Here is a 23,921-nt window from a genome sequence, read left to right on the forward strand (position 1 = left end):
AATGACTAGATCAATTTTCTGGTGTTGCTACCCTCATTGTATGTTCTGTTCAAAGTTGAGGTGTGACAGATGAATGTAAAACAGTACTTTTTGTATTGTACTCTAGATATTCACAAAATCTTGAATGAAACAATGTAAATTTGACAATTAAAAGAGTTTTAAAATAAATTTTTTAACAAAAAGTTTGAAAAATAATATAAAACCTGAAAATTAGGAGGGTGAAAATGGTAAGAAATTATTTTTATATATTTTAAACCAAGCAGGTGACTCCTTGAGTGATTTTAAATTTTTGTACATTCCAGGTAGTTTCATATTCCACCCAAAGTAAACAACTTCTTTTCTAATAACTGTCAATGCTATTATTACTCAAGACATTAGATACAAACATGAAGGCGGAGAACAGATTGGGTTGTTGCTGATGTGTATAAAGGCACTTGAAGTCATATAGCAACCTCAGGACAAAGGAAGCAGTTTACCTTTCAGTAGCTTTAATATGGAGTTGGAAAAGACTCCCTAATTTTTATAAAAGCTGGCTTTCTATAGGTTATGCAGCTCAATGATTCAATACAGCTAGGTTCACCTTTTTTGAGAAACATTCATACTTGTTTAGAATCCTCTTACCTAGGACTCCTACCAGTAACTTTATGGTACCCTTTAATTCCTATTTACTTCCTTGTTTTGGCCACCTTCAAGTCGGTAACATGCTACATAATTCATTGCTTTTAACAATCATTGCAATGATGGTGTGGACTCAAAGCACCTCCGTCAATGTGAAAAGCAATGACTCTGTGGTATATCAACTATTTGTTACGCCAGCTGGAGAAAGAAACTAAGAAATGGTTTTATAGCCCAAGGACAGGCGGTGAGAGAAGAAGTGCCAGGATGTTGCCTCGAGAGAGCTGTAGAACAGCTGTAAGGGGAGGAGAGGGCCAGGGCAGATGATGTCTAACAATAAGACAAGAAATCACCTTGCTACTCATATGACAACATTTAGAAAAGATAAACTTGATGCTGGATCATCAAGCCTCTCAGAGCTGTGCAGTTCACACTTACAAGTCTAGAGCTGGACTAACCACAGCCTGACACATAGTAATTGGTACGGGGAGGATGGCATGGGAGGAACACGTCCTGGTACGTAAGAATCAAGATCCTGAAATTAGATTACTGCATCTCAGGAGGTTAAGGAATTCTTCACAAATGTGCCATAGGTACAAGTGTGCATGGGCTTCTTCAACAGGCAAGTCCTTCTCTTGAATAGGCTGAGTTGCAATGAAGCTAGGACCTACAGCCTTCTGTAGCTTGAGCCAACCGGATATTTTGGGTTAACTCAGGCCTGACGTGTTGCACATGTTTAAATCAAACAGTCACTTATGAGTAAAACATTTAAAATGGAATCCTGCAACAGGAAGAGTGGTTTTCATTTCCCTAAACACACATTCTATCTCAGACTGACAAGCCTTAAAAATTAGTTATTACACATACATTGTAATTGCGTGTACTATTTAAGAAAATATTGCATCTAACCCATTAGAACTGGGAACTATAACAGCTTAAGCGCAACAAAATTACTATTAGATTAGTGTTCAGTTCCAAATTAATTCTCAGACAACTTGGTAAAGAAAATAGTTACACTTCCCCTCTTTATACATGGCAACCTTCAATAGGAGTAAGCCTTAAATAAATTTTGACTGAAGTTGATTGTACTAATTAGGGGGCCCATGTCTCTCAAGAAAAAGAGGTCTACTAGAAACAGAAGTGAATATTTGAAGGTAGGCAGAAGAACTGTAAAAATAATTGAACAAAAACAGAAGCTCACAAACCACTGAAGTAATTTATGTGCACTGAACTCATAGCACATGGCCATTTTAAAGTGGTAATTTATTATACACAAAATTTGATCCATCTTTCATAAGAATCCACCCAAGGGCCTACCATCACAACACAGAAAAGGGCAATTTTAAACTAGAGGCTGAACAAAAATAATACTGGAAATATTAGAGAAATTGATCTCTTAAAACAGGAGTTTGTTACTTATTCAAGGTGACCCTTAAATGCAGGTTTCACTGGAAAATTAAAACATTCCCCAGTTCAATCACTGAGAAATAAAATAAGAACAAGCTGTCTCTGGTACTCTATGCCAGCATAGATTAAATATTCCTATCGCTGATAAATTTCCTGTTAAAATAAAATAAATCAAGAAGCTGGTGACCCAATCTAGAAGTAGCCAAGTTGTATGTTTCACCACGAAAATAACAAAAAAATCTTTTTCAGATGGAGAATGACATAGGGAAACCCTTATTTTAATTTCAAGTTTCAAAACTAAAATGAGAAAACTGTCTGTAGAGGGGATGAATGCTTACAATGGGAAAAGAGATTTCTTTTAAAGCAGGACTCTGTGCTCCCATGTGTATTATATGTCATTCAGGTCTTATTTTGAAATATATAGATATACAAATTCTAGTCTCTTCGTTAGAACAACAGGATGATCTAAAACTTTAAGAGAGCAACCACAGAAGTTTAAGAACATAGTATTTAGAAATGATAAGTTCCCTTTAGGAGTCAAGTGAACTACTTTTAACTCCTTTAACTTTTCTCAGAGTTGACAAACTGAGAAGAAAGCTAATTCTACAAGTCCTGAAAGGTGAGCATTATCAATTGTTTACTTTACTAGATATCCTTAGAAAAGCTAGAATATAAGCAGTCAATTGAATTGTGCCAAAAATCTGCTGTATCTCATTAAAACATATAACAGCACAACACAATTATGAAATGCAGTGAAGACATGAAGCTTTAGAAGAATATGGAATGAAGGAAGCATTTGGGGCTTTTCAATATATTTATTGGAACTATCCTCTAGGAGGAGAATCCCAGCATGTTATATGCTTTCAAAATAAATGTTAGGTCTACTATAACATTTCTGGTAAAAGATGAAAGGATTTAAAAAGTGGAGGCCTACTGTGCTTCTGTATCCTTACACAGGAGTTGAATAAGCTATTACTAAAAAGCATATATTGTACATATATCATCCAAAATAAAGGTCTGGTAACAATCAATGATCTTACTCATTAGAGAAGAAAAATGTGGTAGAGATTGCTCTATAAGCTAAACATTCTCCCTCTGCCTTCCACTTAAGCTTTTTCTTTTTAAAAGACTAGACACTGTAAGAAGACAAAAGGAAGTTAAATGCTAGTGTTTAAAACCGAATACAGTTCATTCTCCACTGTCACCTCCACTCTCATCCTAGGTCTTTCTTTCACAGCAAAATACATGAATATCCAAAGCAGAAAAGTTTCAAGAGGGTGAAATTGCTTCCTTTTTCAATCTCTAATAAACATAGGTATGAATGTTTCACAAGCAGTAAACGTTTTTGAAGTCTTTTCTCAATTAATCTAAATTATTTTTATTCATCCCCGTTCAAGAACCTTAATTATAGGGATGATTTAGTTGGGGTTGGTCCTGCTTTGAGCAAGGAGTTAGACTAGATGACCTCCTGAGGTCTCTTCCAACCCTAGTCTTCTATGATTCTATGATTAACTGAGCTAAAGATTCTTGACTGCATATTCCACCAATGCATACCATTAAAGGCAAGGCAATAAGCATTTAAGTCATTTGTCTCCCACCTACACTTGTCTCATCAGACTTCTTTCAGCTAGAGCTGGGCAAAAATTTTCATTAAATAGTTTATTTAATGAAAAATACAGTTTTGCCTAACCTGAAACTATTTGTGAATTGGTGACACTACTAAAACAGTTTGATTTTGGGAGACCAGAATCAAAGTGGCCAGAGGTGTCAGAGAAGGAGGAGGTGGCAGTAGTATCATCCTTATAATGTTTAGCTCAGAGGTTAGGACACGCACCAGGAATGTGGGAAACATAGGTTCAATTCCCCCCTCTGCCTGACGTGGAGCAGGGATCTGAACTTGAGTCTCCCACATTGCAGTACAGTGCCTGGGGCAGAGAAACCTGGGGATTAGGGCACTCACCTAGGATGGGAAAGACCCATGTTCAAAGCCCCTGATCCAATGGACTGTTTGTTTATGCAAAGCGAAGCAAGCACACCACAGAGACTCTGAAACCACCTTAACATTTTTTAAAATGTCCAAGGTTTTTCGCAGTCTGACTCATGATTTTTCAATGCTTGGCTTTGGCAATACAAATAAGACCGTTCCTTTCCCAAAAAGCTTAAAACCTAAATAAATAAATCCACTAAGGACACCAAATAAGCAGATGAAAATATTTTCACTGATTAGAGCTAAAGCACTAACGGTGTATCCAACACCACAGAATTTGTGGGCAAGGGAAGGAGTAGGAGAAACAGCATTTTATGAAAAAAGGTTTCAACACTGGTAAAATTTTTACACTCCCTACATGAATAATTCTGTTCGCTTCTGTGGAAATGCCAACACAAATTCTCAATATACATATTAGCCTCTTCCTCTTCAAAGCCCTCACAGGCTTACATTCAACTTTAACATCTAACTTTACCATCACCACTTCATATATGAAAATAAACTATATACTGTATGACATCATCAGTAAGAGATTTTTGGAACTCTACAGAAGAAGAAAATTTTGACTCTGGAGGTTGTCAGATGACAACCTGGTTTAGCCATTTTTAGTAACTGTTTTACTGGTCTTTTTACAGTGAATGTACGATAACAGCTGCTATGGAAAACAAAAAGGAGCACTGAAAAAAACCCACCACTTGCAAACAACGCCAATCCTTGCTCACTGGTTCTTCTGTTTCTAACTCATTGGATTCACCCCTTTTATATACTATAACTCAGCCCTGGTCTACACTAGGACTTTAGGTCAAATTTAGCAGCGTTAAATCGATGTAAACCTGCACCCGTCCACACAATGAAGCCCTTTATTTCGACTTAAAGGGCTCTTAAAATCGATTTCCTTACTCCACCCCTGACAAATGGATTAGCACTTAAATCGACCTTGCCGGCTCGAATTTGGGGTACTGTGGACACAATTCGATGGTATTGGCCTCCGAGAGCTATCCCAGAGTGCTCCATTGTGACCGCTCTGGACAGCACTCTCAACTCAGATGCACTGGCCAGGTAGACAGGAAAAGAACCGCGAACTTTTGAATCTCATTTCCTGTTTGGCCAGCGTGGCAAGCTGCAGGTGACCATGCAGAGCTCATCAGCACAGGTGACCATGATGGAGTCCCAGAATCGCAAAAGAGCTCCAGCATGGACCGAACGGGAGGTACGGGATCTGATCGCTGTTTGGGGAGAGGAATCCGTGCTATCAGAACTCCGTTCCAGTTTTCGAAATGCCAAAACCTTTGTCAAAATCTCCCAGGGCATGAAGGACACAGGCCATAACAAGGACCCGAAGCAGTGCCGCGTGAAACTGAAAGAGCTGAGGCAAACCTACCAGAAAACCAGAGAGGCGAACGGCCGCTCCGGGTCAGAGCCCCAAACATGCCGCTTCTATGATGAGCTGCATGCCATTTTAGGGGGTTCAGCCACCACTACCCCAGCCGTGTTGTTTGACTCCTTCAATGGAGATGGAGGCAATACGGAAGCAGGTTTTGGGGATGAAGAAGATGATGATGATGAGGAGGTTGTAGATAGCTCACAGCAAGCAAGCGGAGAAACCGGTTTTCCCGACAGCCAGGAACTGTTTCTCACCCTGGACCTGGAGCCAATACCCCCCGAACCCACCCAAGGCTGCCTCCTGGACCCAGCAGGCGGAGAAGGGACCTCTGGTGAGTGTACCTTTTAAAATACTGTACATGGTTTAAAAGCAAGCATGTGAAAGGATTACTTTGCCCTGGCATTCGCGGGTCTCCTAGATGTACTCCTAAAGCCTTTGCAAAAGGTTTCTGGGGAGGGAAGCCTTATTGCGTCCTTCAAGGTAGGACACTTTACCACTCCAGGCCAGTAACACGTACTCCAGAATCATTGTAGAACAAAGCATTGCAGTGTATGTTTGCTGGCATTCAAACAACATCCGTTCTTTCTCTCTCTGTGTTATCCTCAGGAGAGTGAGATATAATTCATGGTCACCTGGTTGAAATAGGGTGCTTTTCTTCAGGGGACAGTCAGAGGAGCCCATTCCTGCTGGGCTGTTTGCCTGTGGCTAAACAGAAATGTTCCCCGCTGTTAGCCACAGGAAGGGGGGAGGGTTGAGGGGGTAGCCACGCGGTGGGGGGAGGCAAAATGCGACCTTGTAACGAAAGCACATGTGCTATGTATGTAATGTTAACAGCAAGGATTACCCTGAAAGAGTGTAGCCACTGATTTATAAAATGTGTCTTTTTAAATACCGCTGTCCCTTTTTTTTTCTCCACCAGCTGCATGTGTTTCAATGATCACAGGATCTTCTCCTTCCCAGAGGCTAGTGAAGCTTAGAAAGAAAAAAAAAAAAAACGTACTCGCGATGAAATGTTCTCCGAGCTCATGCTGTCCTCCCACACTGACAGAGCACAGACGAACGCGTGGAGGCAAATAATGTCAGAGTGCAGGAAAGCACAAAATGACCGGGAGGAGAGGTGGCGGGCTGAAGAGAGGGCTGAAGCTCAAATGTGGCGGCAGCGTGATGAGAGGAGGCAGGATTCAATGCTGAGGCTGCTGGCGGACCAAACCAGTATGCTCCAGTGTATGGTTGAGCTGCAGCAAAGGCAGCTGGAGCACAGACTGCCACTGCAGCCCCTGAGTAACCAACCGCCCTCCTCCCCAAGTTCCATAGCCTCCACACCCAGACGCCCAAGAACACGGTGGGGGGCCTCCGGCCAACCAGCCACCCCACCACAGAGGATTGCCCAAAAAAAAAAAGAAGGCTGTCATTCAATAAATTTTAAAGTTGTAAACTTTTAAAGTGCTGTGTGGCATTTTCCTTCCCTCCTCCACCACCCCTCCTGGGCTACCTTGGTAGTCATCCCCCTATTTGTGTGATGAATGAATAAAGAATGCATGAATGTGAAGCAACAATGACTTTATTGCCTCTGCAAGCGGTGATTGACGGGAGAAGGGGCGGGTGGTTAGCTTACAGGGAAGTAGAGTGAACCAAGGGGCGGGGGGTTTCATCAAGGAGAAACAAACAGAACTTTCACACCGTAGCCTGGCCAGTCATGAAACTGGTTTTCAAAGCTGCTCTGATGCGTACCGCGCCCTCCTGTGCTCTTCTAACCGCCCTGGTGTCTGGCTGCGCGTAACCAGCAGCCAGGCGATTTGCCTCAACCTCCCACCACGCCATAAACATCTCCCCCTTACTCTCACAGATATTGTGGAGCACACAGCAAGCAGTAATAACAGTGGGAATATTGGTTTCGCTGAGGTCTAAGCGAGTCAGTAAACTGCGCCAGCGCGCCTTTAAACGTCCAAATGCACATTCTACCACCATTCTGCACTTGCTCAGCCTGTAGTTGAACAGCTCCTGACTACTGTCCAGGCTGCCTGTGTACGGCTTCATGAGCCATGGCATTAAGGAGTAGGCTGGGTCCCCAAGGATACATTATAGGCATTTCAACATCCCCAAGAGTTATTTTCTGGTCTGGGAATGAAGTCCCTTCCTGCAGCTTTTGAAACAGACCAGAGTTCCTGAAGATGCGAGCATCATGTACCTTTCCCGGCCATCCCACGTTGATGTTGGTGAAACGTCCCTTGTGATCCACCAGAGCTTGCAGCACTATCGAAAAGTACCCCTTGCGGTTTATGTACTCGGCGGCTTGGTGCTCCGGTGCCAAGATAGGGATATGGGTTCCGTCTATGGCCCCACCACAGTTAGGGAATCCCATTGCAGCAAAGCCATCCACTATGACCTGCACATTTCCCAGGGTCACTACCCTTCATATCAGATGATCTTTGATTGCGTGGGCTACTTGCATCACAGCAGCCCCCACAGTAGATTTGCCCACTCCAAATTGATTCCCAACTGACCGGTAGCTGTCTGGCGTTGCAAGCTTCCACAGGGCTATTGCCACTCGCTTCTCAACTGTGAGGACTGCTCTCATCTTGGTATTCATGCGCTTCAGGGCAGGGGAAAGCAAGTCACAAAGTTCCATGAAAGTGCCCTTACGCATGCGAAAGTTTCGCAGCCACTGGGAATCGTCCCAGACCTGCAACACTATGCGGTCCAGTCTGTGCTTGTTTCCCGAGCCCAGAATCGGCGTTCCACAGCATGAACCTGCCCCATTAGCACCATGATCCATGCATTGGCAGGGCCCATGCTTTCAGAGAAATCTGTGTCCATGTCCTGATCACTCACATGACCGCGCTGACGTCGCCTCCTCGCCCGGTATCACTTTGCCAGGCTCCGGTGCTGCATATACTGCTGGATAATGCGTGTGGTGTTTAATGTGCTCCTAATTGCCAAAGTGAGCTGAGCGGCCTCCATGCTTGCCTTGGTATGGCGTCCGCACAGAAAAAAGGCGCGGAACGATTGTCTGCCGTTGCTCTGATGGAGGGAGGGGCGACTGACGACATGGCTTACAGGGTTGGCTTCAGGGAGCTAAAATCAACAAAGGGGGTGTCTTTACATCAAGGAGTATTTCAGGCAGGACTTCACGGAGGGTTCCAATAAGAAATGGTGCACCTAAGTTATTGTTCTTATTGGAACAAGGAGGTTAGCCTGGCCTCTGATTGATACATGGCTAGATTTACCTCGCTGCACCTTCTCTGTGAGTGACTGCAGTGTGACCTAGAGGAATGAGTCCCCTAGACAGGGGAGGGGGGGAAGCAAATGAGTACAACACAAATCTGGTCTATTTCTTGTTTTGATCCACTCCATCTATCTTTTACATCTTTGGCTGGCAGCAGACGGTGCAGAAGGACTGCATGCCATCCACATCTCATGGCTGCTCGGCAGAAGATGGTACAGTACGACTGCTAGCCATCCTCATCTCTTGCCTGCCAGGCAGAAGATGGTACAATACGACTGCTAGCAATCCTCATCTCTTGCCTGCCAGGCAGAAGATGGTACAATACGACTGCTAGCAATCCTCATCTCTTGCCTGCCAGGCAGAAGATGGTACAATACGACTGCTAGCAATCCTCATCTCTTGCCTGCCAGGCAGAAGATGGTACAATACGACTGCTAGCAATCCTCATCTCTTGCCTGCCAGGCAGAAGATGGTACAATACGACTGCTAGCAATCCGTATCGCCTGCCTGCTCACCATAAGACGGTTCAATAGGACTGACTGCAGGACTAAAGAGAATGACCTGGTCAAGTCACTCCAAATTTAGTCTCTGCGCCCATGTCTGTCCAGGCACTCCCAGCCGACGTGGCCAGGAGCACCTCGGACATGACGATGACGGCTACCAGTCGTACTGTACCGTCTGCCGCCACAAGGCAAGGGGTTGCTGCTACTGTGTAGCAATGCCATACCGCGTCTGCCAGCACCCAAGACACATAGGGTGACGGTTACCTGAGCGGGCTCCATGCTTGCCATGGTATGGCGTCTGCACAGGTAACTCAGGAAAAAAGGCGCGAAACGATTGTCTGCCCTTGCTTTCACGGAGGGAGGGAGGGAACGGGGGCCTGACGATATGTACCCAGAACTACCCGCGACAATGTTTTAGCCCCATCAGGCATTGGGATCTCAACCCAGAATTCCAATGGGCAGCGGAGACTGCGGGAACTGTGGGATAGCTATCCACAGCGCAAAGCTCCGGAAGTCGACTCTAGCCTCGGTCCTGTGGAAGCGCTCCGCCGAGTTAATGCACTTAGAGCATTTTCTGTGAGGACACACACTCGAATATATAAAACCGATTTCTAAAAAAACGACTTCTATAAATTCAACCTTATTCCGTAGTGTAGACATACCCTCACTATTCTGTTATTCAATGAAAAGGCTGTTACCTTCACAGCAAAAACATTTAAAACAAAGTTCTCGTTATCCTTAGCTTTAGGATGCTATTACTACAATTCAGCTAATCATGCAACCCTTACCTGATTTTGCCTGCAAATGAAGATGAAACATCTCGTATTTGCATAATAATTAAAACCTGATTATTTCTGAAATGTAATAACCTCACACTGTCATACTGAAATTGTTGTCAAGTATTTCATGGTGACGCTTCAAGTCAAAATGTTTTGCAAAACCATGTCATGAAGACCCATTGCTGCTCCTACCAATCTTATATAAAACTAATTTTTAAAATTATGTTCCTTTACACCAACGTTAGCTAAAAATTTTTACTCTAGACCACTGACATGCTGGGAATAAAAGTGCTTTAGCTATAGACTTTTCAGTTCCACCAAAAGTGCAACCCAATTGTAATGTTCTCAAAATGTAACTGATTCTTTTACTGCTAGAGATGAAAAGTGGCAGGGAAATTCTTCATTCTTGGATCTCAGTGTCAGAAATGTAATAGTCTCCCATCCCCCAGCTGATGTTTCTCAACAATTAAAGGTTTCTAGTTTATATAAGAGTTGACAACCAAGGGTGAAAGTGAGGTGGACTGAAAACGAAAGTGTTCATCAATCTTGACGTATTAGAAAGAAATATCCAGCTGTTACTGTTTGGAGCTCATTGAAGGGTTAAAAATATTACTGAACTCAAGTAACTTGGCACCTTTATAAATCAGATGAATTCTAACCACTGTCAAGTCAGAGTGTTAGCTGGGCTGTGGGAGTCCAACACTTGCTGTGTGAAGTTAAGAAACACACACTGCAGCGGGCTGTACTCTATATCAGAAAGCAGAATTTGTAGTTTACCTCATTAAGTGTACTTGCAAAATAACAGTAACTCAATATTCAATAATGGCAACAATAAAATATTATTCCAGGGACTGCTGATTATATTGTGCATGACCTTTCATTGTTACTTTGTCAGTTTACCTACCAAGAGGTCTGAGTGCCCAAAAAACAAAAAATGCTGTTGAACGTATAGCAATGTCTGCTACTGTGAATTTCCCCCATCAGCTTTTTTCACTGTAGAGGACAGCTGCAGTAATTGAGAAATCTAAGCATTTATGCCACTCTTTTTGGTTCTTAAAACAATTAACATCAGTATTTTAAGTATTTTTTTTAAATCTAAATAAAATTAAACAAGTTGTCCCTCCTTACTGAACAGCACAAAGTCAACACACGAACCAGCCCAGCTAACTTGTAAAGCCTCAAATATCACCCACAATTCATGACGACTTACTATTCTATACAGAAGTCTCCAGCTTTTAATATATTGACATATACAAACCATTTTTTTCATTGCTACAATTCAACAACCTCCTGAGCATTAGAGTGCACTATTTGACAGAGAATGTATTAACATCCATGAAAATTTTGTTACTTCAGCAGGTACACACAGGACAATGTATTTTTGTGCCTTACAGCATGACAGGGTGAATTAAGGACATAATACCCTAAGCTCCATATCTTATTTTTAGATTTTCTAGTTTAAATCAAGTTTGTTCAAACAATTTATATATATATATATAAAATCTTTGCCTTTATATAAGAGGGATTTGCTTTTCCATGCACTGATTCATAAAAGACTAATGTCACAAGGGAAATTTTGGAACAATTTTTTTTGACAAGTGACATTACAGTTCACATCTATAAGTGCATATACACATGTGCAAATAAAAAAAAATATGGTCACAGACTGTTTCCCTAACAATCTCTTTTTAAAAAAAATTCCCTGGAAACTTTTTTAAACAAATAAGCATTTCTGTGCCAAGATCCTAACAGTGAAACTAACTTAATTGATTTTCAGCGTCTCAGCACACAGAGAAATGAAAAAAAAAATAACCTAAACAAGTGAATCAGATATTAAAATCTTGGATGAATAATCTAATGTGTTGCTGTTATCATACGTAAAGAAACATTTTAATGTATTAATTTTAGGCCAGTGTGCTTTCCATTACAGGAGACATGGTTCTAGGAGTTTGATATGGTGTCAATTTAGCATTTTAAAATTACATAAATTCTGTATGCATGCCAAGAGTTGCTAATAGATAAATTTTATAAATTGAAAAGTAAATGAAATTCTGTAGCATGCAGTGAATTTTCCTAATAAAAATTCCCACAGATTTGTGGAGGTTCTCCATGCAGAATACATCAATCTAAGGTTTAGAAAGACTTGTGCTAGTTGGCCATATGGATACCATTTAGCATAAGACAGACATTTAATGTTAACCTTTATATTTCGCTTGACTGATCAAGATGGTATTTTTCATCCCTCACTATTTAAAAAAAAAAAAGAGCCACTGTGTCTAAATGTCACCAGACAAAACATACCTGATTACGGTGTTAAAATGCAGCTCCTCTAAATCCAAATAGTGTACTGTACATGCAGCTTTCAATTACTGGGTTTACAGTTTAGCTCACTCTCCTACTCTCAAAAAGGAAAAAGTGATATTAGCTGCAAAATGCAGCTTTAATACAAGTTATAAAAAATACTAAGTCTACATAGCCACCTAAAAAGACAATTTACACCTAATTTTAGGCGTAAATTTTAGGTGTAATCATTTTCATATACAATTTTAAAAAATAATTGCATAAGTACAACTAAAATGGACAATGCTAGGGCATGGGAGTAGCTTATATTGTGTTAACGTCTTTGAAGTTTACTTCCATATTTACTGCTCTACTTTTTTTTTTTTTAAAAGCAGTTTAGTAGTTTTGAATCCTGTTCAGTTGATAACTTGTCCATCATGCATACTCCAGAATGTAGAGCAGCATGCACACAGATTTAGCTGTAGCAGTATTAACAGTAGGGCCCCAGTCTTGCCAAGTCCTGTGCATGACTTCACTCACATAAAGTCATGTTGCACTGAGGTCAAAATGACTGCTCACACATATAAAAGTTACACAAGTGTTTTGCTGGATTGAAACCTAAATCTGCTTCCATATGCTGAAAATACGGGAACCTTAGAAGTGTTTCACCAGCCTGATCTGACCCCTATATTTAAGAAGTACAAAAATACCCTCAGAGTGGGGTAATCTGGAAGCAGATCATGTAGCCTTACTGCACAATAGTCAGGACCCATATATCTAAGGTGAACAGGCAGAGTGGAGTGGAGTGGCGGAGGCCCCCAGTCTGCCTCTGAGAGATAGGGCTTAGTGGACTACTGGTAATGGCAAGTTGGCTAAATGCGCTGGAACTTCTTAAAAACCTTGCCTTTGGGCTTTTTGGTACTGCCAAGGCTTAATGCACCATGCAAGGGAGTATAGCGCTTCCTTGAAGCCAGTCATCCACATGAAAGCTGGCTTACAAAGCACAGCCCTTCCTTTCCCTACTTTAAAAGGGCGACCCAAGATGCATAATGCAGAGATTGTAGGCACAGGAGAATGCAATATGACCTTTTGTCTCCTTCACCCTCTGTAAAGTTATCTTTACCAGCTCCTCAAATAAGTTCTTTTCTGTGCAAGGCAGATACTTGGAGCTTCCTTTTTAGGTCTCTTCACCGAATCTGACACCTACTGCCAAGCAGAATTAGGTCCAGAAGGAAAACGATGAGAGCATATGGAGCAGCATTTATAGTCAGCAGAAAGTGGTGTCTGATGGTCAGGCTCAATTTTTTACCCTGTTACTGTTACAGTCAAAAATCAAAACACCCTGAGGCCTAGAGAAATTTCAACAGCCTCATGTTGAGGATCTAAGACCCAAAAGCGTGAATGATAAACAGTAACTTATATAATCAAAAATTTAAGATAATGTTAGTATTTATAGTAAATAATACATAAAAAGCCAGAGAGACAAATCGACTTGTAATTGTTAAATTATTAAAATAAAAATGTGTTCACAACACAATGCAGGGAGCAAGTACATGGGTGGTGCCTGTAACAATCAGAGCTCAGCATAATGGATGGATCTGTTAACCCTAGCCTTTTTCTTCATTAGGCTTCCTGCCTCACAGCGGTTTCCTTTCTGGCTTGATGAGTGCTGATGTCAATACTACCCACTGATTGGTACAGGAGTCGGTAGGCCTCCCTATAAGAAGTAAATTAGCTTTCTTCAAACCCCTTGCTCCAGCAGAAAACAGTGGTTATACCAATATCATTAGCCCAAAGTGAGCTCTGATACCACGGTGATGGACAACCTTATAAGAATCTAAATATATAGTTCCAAGAATAGGAAACAAGTAGCTGCTGGGCAGAAATTAAACATCTGAAACACACAGATTATTTCAGATTTAAAAAAATATGATCGGAGTATATAAAACTGTTCAGATGATGGGCAATATTAAGTTTGCTCTTTTGAAGCTGCTTTCATTTAAGGATTTCTCTCAGGCAAATTTGTTCAAAACAGCCTGGCAAGGAAGCATTTTGTTAAGAAGCACTGCATACAATTCAAGAGAAACTCCAGAGCAAGAAAATCATGCTTTCACATGGGAGGTAAGAAGCTAGGTAACAACCTTAGATGCACCACAGTGCATCCACTTACTGATCACCCATCACACATAACGTCTACATTTCATAGCTCTCAGGGTCCCATAGGAGAGCTCAAAATTTAGTTACAGTCATGGGTCAGAGTCATGTTCTAAGCTTTTTAAAAAACAAAACAACAAACCCTGAACCCCTCTCCTTACCTCCCTAGATAATGAAATATTCTTTTGTATTGCAAAGCCATGTTCAGTATGTCAAATCTGTTCATGAGAGAGTCTGAAGAGGTCCAAAATATGCGGCAGGGCAGAAGGCACAGTGTCCCCACTCATCACTCACTGTGATCACTGGGCTGAAACTCCCTAAATCAGTTCCCCACAGGAAGAAATCTAGCCTTCACATCAGAGTATGTCAATTATGATTCTGATCATAAGGCCTATCTATAGTTGGCTCTCAACCCATCCCTTCATCACTTTACTCCCACCCTGTACTTGGAAAAGACAAGGTAACAACCAAAAACCAAAAGGGAATCTTCCATATGCATCACAATGTAATAAGTCTAAAATTGAATAGCTTCGTTTCACATGGGCTCACTCACTCTTCTTCCGCCAGGAACCTCCCTGGCTCAGTACTGAAGTCTATATTAAGTGATCGCTGACAGATGCTTTAGACAAGTTTAAAAAATATTTAAGGAACAGCCAATTTGCCATGGGAGAAAACTCCTTGCAGACCCAAAAGCTGGTAGTCAACAAAATGCTGATCTTGTCAGCAAAGACCATTGAAACATGGCACTAATTACTTATTTAGCCAGAAGAAACAGGCCATTTTCCCTAGGCTTTACATCACCATAATTTAAGTCTATCCTGACTATTAATGTACCACAAGAGTGCCATGGAGTAAGGTAGGAGTTACAGGAGAAAGTCTTCCCCGCTACCACAATGCAGGCTGGGAGTGATACAGTTATCTACCTGACAGTCTTTTATCCCAAGGGAAGCATACAAGCCCAGTGGGCAGACTGATGAGGAGCTAGGTTCACAAAACAACACACCTCCTCCTTGTGTATTCTACCTATGCAACGGCTGGCAATTTGAAACCCACACCAATCGTGTCAGGACCTGCCAAAGCAGGAAAGTAGGGATCTACTGTAGAATCTCAGAATTATGAACACCAGAATTACAAACTGACTGGTCAACCACACACTTCATTTGGAACAAGAAGTACGCGAGCAGGCAGCAGCAGAGATGGGGGAAAAAAGCAAACACAGTACAATACTGTGTGAAACGTAAACTAATAAAAAAAAGGAAAAGTTAAAAAACAAAGGTTTGACAAGGTCAGGAAACTGTTCCTGTGCTTGTTTCATTTAAATTAAGACACTTAAAAGCAGCATTTTCCTTCTGCATAGTAAAGTTTCAATGCTGTATTAAATCAATGTTCAGTTGTAAACTTTTGAAAAAAACCCACAACCATAACGTTTTTTTCAGAGTTACGAACATTTCAGAATTATGAACAACCTCCATTCCTGAGGTGGTAATAACTCTGAGGTTCTATTGCACTTCCTCCACAGTGTTTCCTTTCTTTCTCCAAGGAAGGCATCCTCTGACTTTGTTAAAAAGAAAAGGAGGACTTGTGGCACCTTAGAGATTAACAAATTTATTTGAACATAAGCTTTCGTGAGCTACAGCTCACTTCATCGGATGCATTCAGTGGAAAATACAGTGGGGAGATTTATATACACAGAGAACATGAAACAATGGGTGTTACCATACACAATGTAACAAGAGTGATCAGGTAAGGTGAGCTATTATTAACAGGAGAGCTGGGGGTGGGGAGAGAGGGGGAGGGAACCTTTTGTAGTGATAATCAAGGTGGGCCATTTCCAGCAGTTGACAAGAACATCTGAGGAACAGTGGATGGGGTTGTAGATCCTTGATGATGCGTTGGAGAGGATCTACAACCTATCCTGAAGGACGACCCATCACTCTCACAGACCTTGGGAGAGAGGCCAGTCCTTGCCTACAGACAGCCCCCCAGCCTGAAGCAAACACTCACCAGCAACCACACACCACACAATAGAACCACTAATCCAGGAACCTATCCTTGCAACAAAGCCCGTTGCCAACTGTGTCCACATATCTATTCACGGGACACCATCACAGGGCCTAATCACATCAGCCACACTATCAGAGGCTCGTTCACCTGCACATCTACCAATGTGATATATGCCATCATGTGCCAGCAATGCCCCTCTGCCATGTACATTGGCCAAACTGGACAGTCTCTATGTAAAAGAATAAATGGACACAAATCAGACGTCAAGAATTAGAACATTCAAAAACCAGTCTGAGAACACTTCAGTCTCTTTGGTCACTCGATTACAGACCTAAAAGTGGCAATCCTTCAACAAAAAAACTTCAAAAACAGACTCCAATGAGAGACTGCTGAATTGGAATTAATTTGCAAACTGGATACAATTAACTTAGGCTTGAATAAAGACTGGGAGTGGATGGGTCATTACACAAAGTAAAACTATTTCCCCATGTTTATTCCCCACCCCCACTGTTCCTCAGACGTTCTTAACTGCTGGAAATGGCCCACCTTGATTATCACTACAAAAGGTTCCCTCCCCCGCAGCTCTGCTGTTAATAATAGCTCACCTTACCTGATCACTCTTGTTACAGTGTGTATGGTAACACCCATTGTTTCATGTTCTCTGTGTATATAAATCTCCCCACTGTATTTTCCACTGAATGCATCCGATGAAGTGAGCTGTAGCCCATGAAAGCTTATGCTCAAATAAATGTGTGTTAGTCTCTACGGTGCCACAAGTCCTCCTGTTCTTTTTGCTGATACAGACTAACACGGCTGCTACTCTAACATCTGATTTTTTTAGACTCCCAAGATATGCAGCAGAGCATTTAGAAGTTATAAAACATAAGCAATACATTTTAAGATTTTTCTTAAAAACAAAGGTTTTTTTGATAAGTTGATTATAAAAGCTATTCAGCAACAGCTTTTAAAGTACATCTATGAAGAGATGATGCTTAGAGTTTAGCCAAACATACTCTGTTATTCAGGTTCAACAGCTTGCTTTAACTGTCACCTATAAAATTGTATCACATGACAAATAAAAGTGAAAACAGCCAGTTTGTTAACATTATTACTGTACTTCAAGAATACCCATGGCAACAGACTGATGACAAATGTACGGCACTTGCTTAAAAAACAGCAGCTCAAGAACATCTGCAATGGATGGCTATGCCTATGGCTAGCCTTGGGACATTAAAATAAAACTGAGCTACAAAACACAACTATGTACACAACAAACACCCTAAAAGTCCCAAATGACCAACATAGTAATAAGCTAAATATTTAGTTCTAAAAATTGCTAATAAATTTAATGATAATTTTCATTTTCAAAGTAAAAATTGATTTACTTGCTATAGTTGAGCACATTATTTAAATCCAAGAAGCAAAAGGGAGCTGCATTCCCTGCTCTGTTTTGCAGGTTATTGAAGTAGCCAATCACAACTGTGGAAGCGCAGAATCCCAGGTATAAAACTTTTCACTTTTAAAAAAATGTATCACATTTTAAAATTTTTTAAATACAGTGTTCCAAGAAAACAGGTAGTAAACAATTACTGATCACATTCTGATTCATATTTGATACACTGACTTTTCCATATAATTCTCTTAAATTTTTCTTTTTTCCCTAAGAGAATTAAAGCAGATGACATTTATTTGGATTTGACAGCTAAAAGAGTGAATTTTTAGTTAACCATCTCAGAAGACAAACATGTTGGGAAACAAATGGTTCAGAAGGCTGAAATGGTTTCAATAACACCTCCACAATGTCTTTTACAAAGCACCATACCAGGAAGCAATGCACAAGGTCCTAAATTAGCCAACAATGATTCTTATCTGAAACAGTGTGTGCGCAAAAAAAGCACACACATGGAGGGCTAGGGGTTCTTTAAAGACTGGTCACTACTGTGATATTGGACTGTAGATGCCCTGGACTCAGTAGGAAAGACATTTAATGTTTTATCAGCCACATGAAGAGGGGCTCTTTAAATTATGGGCTTGTGTATGAGTGGTGAATTTTTACTACACTCATCAAGAAGGCTAGTCAGGAGTTTATAGAGTGGACGAGACTCTGGACACTATGGAGGACTAAGCCTGAACTTAGAAGAAAACAAATTTACACAGGATGCAGCAATTCATTCTATACCATTCACTTGTAGTCACTTTCACATAATCCGGCGTACCCTGAGAGCCAATGTTAGGCTCTGACCGTGAATATATATTGAATGTAATCCTTTATCATTCTTTGCAACAAGGTTTATTAAGGGCATTACCAATATTGTTTGTGCTATCCTATTTCCTTTTTTAGTTTGTGTTTGTGCTGCATGTTTTATTCCTTGCAAATAAGCAGTGCTAATGTTTGCTACAGTTACTGTGATTACATTATATTTGAAGGTTGCCTGGATACACTAATAAAAATGAATCCATGCTATTCTGACCCAGTTGTGGGACCTGCATGAAAGGGGTCCTTAGAATCTCTTAAAATATCAAGCTGTGTCACCTGGGACAGCATCAAGCATACACAGTACCAAGGCACCTGGAAGAGGCATAAGTAAAATATTTTAAAGTTGGAAATATTTTTACAAGGAGATTAGGTGTAAGTATATGACAGACTGGTGTGCCACTTCTAAACAGCAACTAGCAGCTGCAAATATTCTGAACATTTGTTTTTGAAACTGGAAAATTCTCTCTAACTGTAGAGTAATTTACAACATTAATTCCCACTTCTTACCCACTGAGTAATTAAGCACTGTGGGGAAAGTCTCTGGGGCAGAATTAATCACAGGACACTGTGAGTGTCAACTCTGATTTATGGCCCCATCTACACCACAAAAATAACCATGTTTAAATATGGTTGTGGACAAACCATGTTGTATGTTTAGGCATGGTTATTTTTGTAGTGTAGACATGGCCTAAGCAGGATAGTAACTAAGCAACTGATTCAGAACACAGGCCATGGCAAGAAGGCTTTACAAGTAAAGCATTTAGAATTACCATTTGTCTCAGAAATTTTATTTTCTTGCAAAATGTGCACTCATTTACCTGTAACTTGTAAGTTTCAAAGGCTGGTTGTGCTTTACATTTTATTAGAGCACTAAAGATTGTTAACCAATGAGGAAACAGAGCAGGTGAGCTGAATTTTAAGCAAAAAGTTGGTATAATTATACCAATGGATGCATCATGCATATATTATATATATTTGCTTATGAAATATGAGAGCAACTTTTCTAAGCTTAAACCTGCAGTGGCATTTATCTGAAACATTTCCCAAGCCGAAGTTATACAATCTTTGTCCCTCACAGGGTTTGTTTTTGTCTTTTGCATAATACAAAATTTCATTCACTCAAATATTTTATTCCAAAATGCCTAAGAGGAGTCCACATTATTGAGTACTTGCCCACAAATTTCAGTTTTATTCCATGACACCATATTTTCAGCGATACCAAGGAACCCTGGTGAAAGTATTCCCTCTCCTATAGGCATAGACCCAAAAATCCGGATTTGTTAGCTTCACTGTCAATGAACTTCTTCCATAAGATTTTTATCTGCAATAAATCTGTGCAAATTCAGTACAGTATTAACTTCTAATTATATTATTCACTAATAATTGCCAATAAAATATGGGCTGGCTCACTACCTCTACTTGTCCTAAATGTCAATTGCCAGGAGACTCACTTTGATTGCTTCGGAGACTGCCGAACAATTTAATGTTTGGAGAGGGGGAAGTAGGGGTGGGGGAAATCAAACAGCTTAAGTAGCATTATATTAACATGACCAGGAAAGACGTAACTTATGTTTTCTGACGGGCAATGATAACAACTGTATGGGTCACAGGGGATTTGGAAGATACAAGTATACGTATTTAATAATAGTAGATATACTTGGATGTTTTTAAATGGCAAAGATCTTAAGATAAATGAATTTCAAGGAATACAGTTCTTCTGTATAGATTAGACATGGGGTGGCGATTCTTTTTGTAAGTAATCATGCAAGGGACTGGACTAGAAGGCCTCTTGAGGTCCCTTCCAGTCCTACGATTCTATGCATCTACGGTGCCTGTCACCAGGTACAGTAATTAACTGAGAACGGTGAGGAAACAATTCTGCATTTAAAAAAAGGGATTAAAGAGTACAATAGTGCTAACTTACCAAATTATGTGACTGTGGAAAAGCATGTTTTGTAAGGATTTCAAATATATCTCTTCTGCTGTGACCTTCTTGTTTCAGTGCAAACCGTAGATTTCTCATATCCTAAAATGAGGACAATTACCTTTTAAAAAATAAGCAAAGTAGTACAGTATCTTTACTTTATTTATAAGTATTGTATTGTATGATGATGATTTAGAATGTACTCAATGTATCAAAAACAAATCTGAATGGTCATTTTAAGATCTCTCTGACTTCATGGTGTAAAAAAAAAAAAGGGTACTTTATTTTAAGGCATAAAGAATTTAACAACTTCACATACAATATTTGGTTGGAATAAAGAGTTTTACCTTACTGTGCAACACTGGTGCTCCTCCTCTTTGGCTTAAAACGGTCAGAAGCAATATTATTTGATTCATTAGCAAGTCTCATGGGCTACTGAATGTTTGTGGATGATGAGTTATTCTATGTTTACAACATGAGTACTTTGCCAACAAGCTGTCTAGACTACACTGTACTCAGACATTTCCTCTTGATTAACTTTAAAATTAAGAAATTTGCATGTTACTGTTGAGAACAGAGTCTATGGCTTACATATTCCATTCAAGAGTTATATCAAGGACTCCTGGATTATCAAAAAGGAATTCCTCTCATAACCGTATTTTCTGTGGCAATATACACAGCCACAAATCTTGTGAGACTTAAGAAAACAGATGTATTGTTTTACAAGTATGCCTGCACCTTTGGGTTAAGGTCCTTTTTTTGGCAATGAAACCTAATACAACTATTTGACCCTTCCTATAAGACAATGGGTGGGTCTTTTAAGAAGTCTATAAGATAATATATTAATGACCAGTAGGGTCCATAAAATAAGGAACTATTGATGCATGAATTATGGCCTTGTTTCATAAAAGTGATTAAAATCCCACTGATGCGCCCTAAAACTGCGTATTACAATACAAGATCATTGGTCTACTACTACAAAATGCTATCTTTCTCCCTGCATTTGGTGACAACAGCAGTTACACATTATAATTATTTTCCTAGATAGTTCTGAAAAGCTATTTCTTTAGATTTAGCTGTAGGATGGGGCGGGGGGTGAGCACATTTTGGATAAAAGTAAATTTACCCTATGAATTCCAAATTGCTGGATGAACAAAATACTTTGTTTTCTAATTTCTGCAAAAGATGTATGCAATGAAAAATTGACATCCATGAATTCTCTCTTTTTAATGAATTGTTGCAAGTCTTACTTTACAAGTAATATCTAGTCCATAGGAATTTTCTCCTCTACTTGAAGCTCCTCCCATTTTCTCAATCCTTGCAATTACACCCAGAGGAACATCCAATATCACAACTGGATCCTGGAAAGAAAGGATAAAATATAAAAATAAATACAGTATTACTGCCATTAAGCTTCATACAAAACTTCTTTAAAATCACAAGATATGTAATCTATTATAGTCATAAAAATACACATAGCAGGTGTCATGTATTCTGTAAATGAGTTTGTTTCTTGCTTTAACTTTGCAATGCAGACTCAAAACTGACCTGGTGATAAGTTCTTTTCCTCCCAATGTACGTTGAAAAATTGTGAAGTCACTATATCCCTGCCTATCTGATTTTTTTTCAAGAACTGCCAATTTGTGTCTAGTTTCACTCAAGATATTGATGAAAAGAGGAAAAAGCATAGAAGACACCTTGTAGTGACACTACATTAGCTCTGACTGTGTAATTGTAGGTAGAACAGAAATCAGTGAACTGAGAAGTTATCCAGAGGTGCTACAGTTCTAGTAAGGCTATTGGTTTGGATCTGTCTGACAAATAGATTCATTCTCAAAAGTGTTAACAATATTCATACAATTAAGAAAAAATATAGCTTTAAAGTAAGTTGAGCTGGTTTGTAATTTTCTGTTAATGTTTGAAACGATAAATGACTGCACAGATATCTGAGAAAAGTAATGAATAATTTTCATCTTTCAAAGGCAACATCACAATCTTGCCTGCATTCATTTGTAAGAGTACAAACTAAGCTAAGACAATGAAACCTGAAAAATTATATACTAACTTTTTTAAATTAAGCAGTAAAATTAAAACCATATTGATTATTAAAAACCTAATATTTCTGCTACTATCTTAACTGAACATCACCTTCCTTTTGCTAACAATGCAAATCTTCTCTGTGACAGCTCTATTTTTCTTCACATGAACTCCGCTGCAGGAATAAATTACTCTTGTATTGGCAACGTAAAACTATTGTCACAGCAATGAACTTTAGCACTGAAGAGGAAAATTGCCCACTCTTGTTGTATCTAAATATTGCCAACTTTTTGCATCCAAGTAATAAAAACTGTCTGAGATCACAATGATCTCAGTTCAAGGGTTCTAAAACCTTGAGTCTGATCACAACAGAGCAGCCCATGATTTAGTTTTATTCTGTTTTGTACTCATAATTTCTTGAGCAGCCATTGCTATCCCCCCAGCAGTGCTGTTCTACGGGCAGAGATTCATACATTTCAAGGCTAGAAGGGACCAAAACAACAACTGCATCTCATTACTGATCTTCAGTTATGCAGATTTGCATTGTGCAAATGTTTACACACACTACTCACTATTTCCACACTTCTTAAGTATAGTCTGTAGTTCGTAACATACAGTCTTCCTTTAACAGCACCATTAAATGGACAAACGTAGATAACTTCCTTGTCTGTAAAGGAAACACAGCATTTACCTTTAAAATATTATGAAAAAAGCATAATTTAGGAGTTAAAGACAACACTAATAAGAGCAATAAAAAGGATGACTGTACTCATAATAAAAAATTTATTAAGAGAAGGACCCACATGAGGGGAAAATTTTGACATGTTAATAAATAGACATTTAGGAAAAAAAGTTGAATGTTTCAGGTTCTACAACCGCCCCGAGTCGGTTGATTTCTGACTACATCTGTATCTTCCTCTTTCTCACTGCTGTGCGAAAGAACTACACAAACATGAGGCAGCGACTGGGATTTAAAATTCCTTTTGTAGCTGCTGGACTGTTCCTTTAAGATTCCACAGTGAAAACATTCTTAATGTTGATATTGTTTCATCTTTTGATGCTCTGCAATAAGTTCTCTTGTGTCAAGGTACACAGTTCTATTTGTAAGGTGTGTCGGGGCTCATCATTAACAGTTCACACTGGGGAGAACTACTCAATTTCACTTTGACCAGAACTAAAGAACAGTTCATAGGGCAGCCTATAATGCAAATACTGGAGCCCTGGAGGCACCGTAAATACATCAGTACCACTACGACCAATTAGTGAGGGCATTTACAATGCAAGGAAATACTACTACATATATAAATAACTGCTCTTAAGATCTATCATAAGCTTTGTGAAGAAATCTTATAGCAGGTATTATT

General features: G+C 39.8%; 1 protein-coding gene across 6 annotated transcripts in view; it reads right to left on the reverse strand.

Annotated features, from left to right (window-relative positions):
* MTM1 (myotubularin 1) overlaps nucleotides 1-23,921 on the reverse strand; it is a 75,739-nt gene that overhangs the window by 25,378 nt on the left and 26,440 nt on the right. For 5 of the 6 annotated variants that reach the window (XM_073358366.2, XM_073358368.2, XM_073358365.2 and 2 more), the window contains exons 4-6: nucleotides 23,130-23,224; nucleotides 21,771-21,881; nucleotides 20,521-20,622 (exon numbers count right to left, since the gene is read on the reverse strand). In XM_073358366.2, the coding sequence (XP_073214467.1) occupies nucleotides 20,521-20,622; nucleotides 21,771-21,881; nucleotides 23,130-23,224 (308 nt within the window). The other variant, XM_073358370.2, reaches the window with a different exon arrangement.

The sequence above is a fragment of the Lepidochelys kempii genome, chromosome 9 (genome assembly GCF_965140285.1).
Source record: "Lepidochelys kempii isolate rLepKem1 chromosome 9, rLepKem1.hap1, whole genome shotgun sequence".
Taxonomy (NCBI): Eukaryota; Metazoa; Chordata; order Testudines; family Cheloniidae; genus Lepidochelys; species Lepidochelys kempii.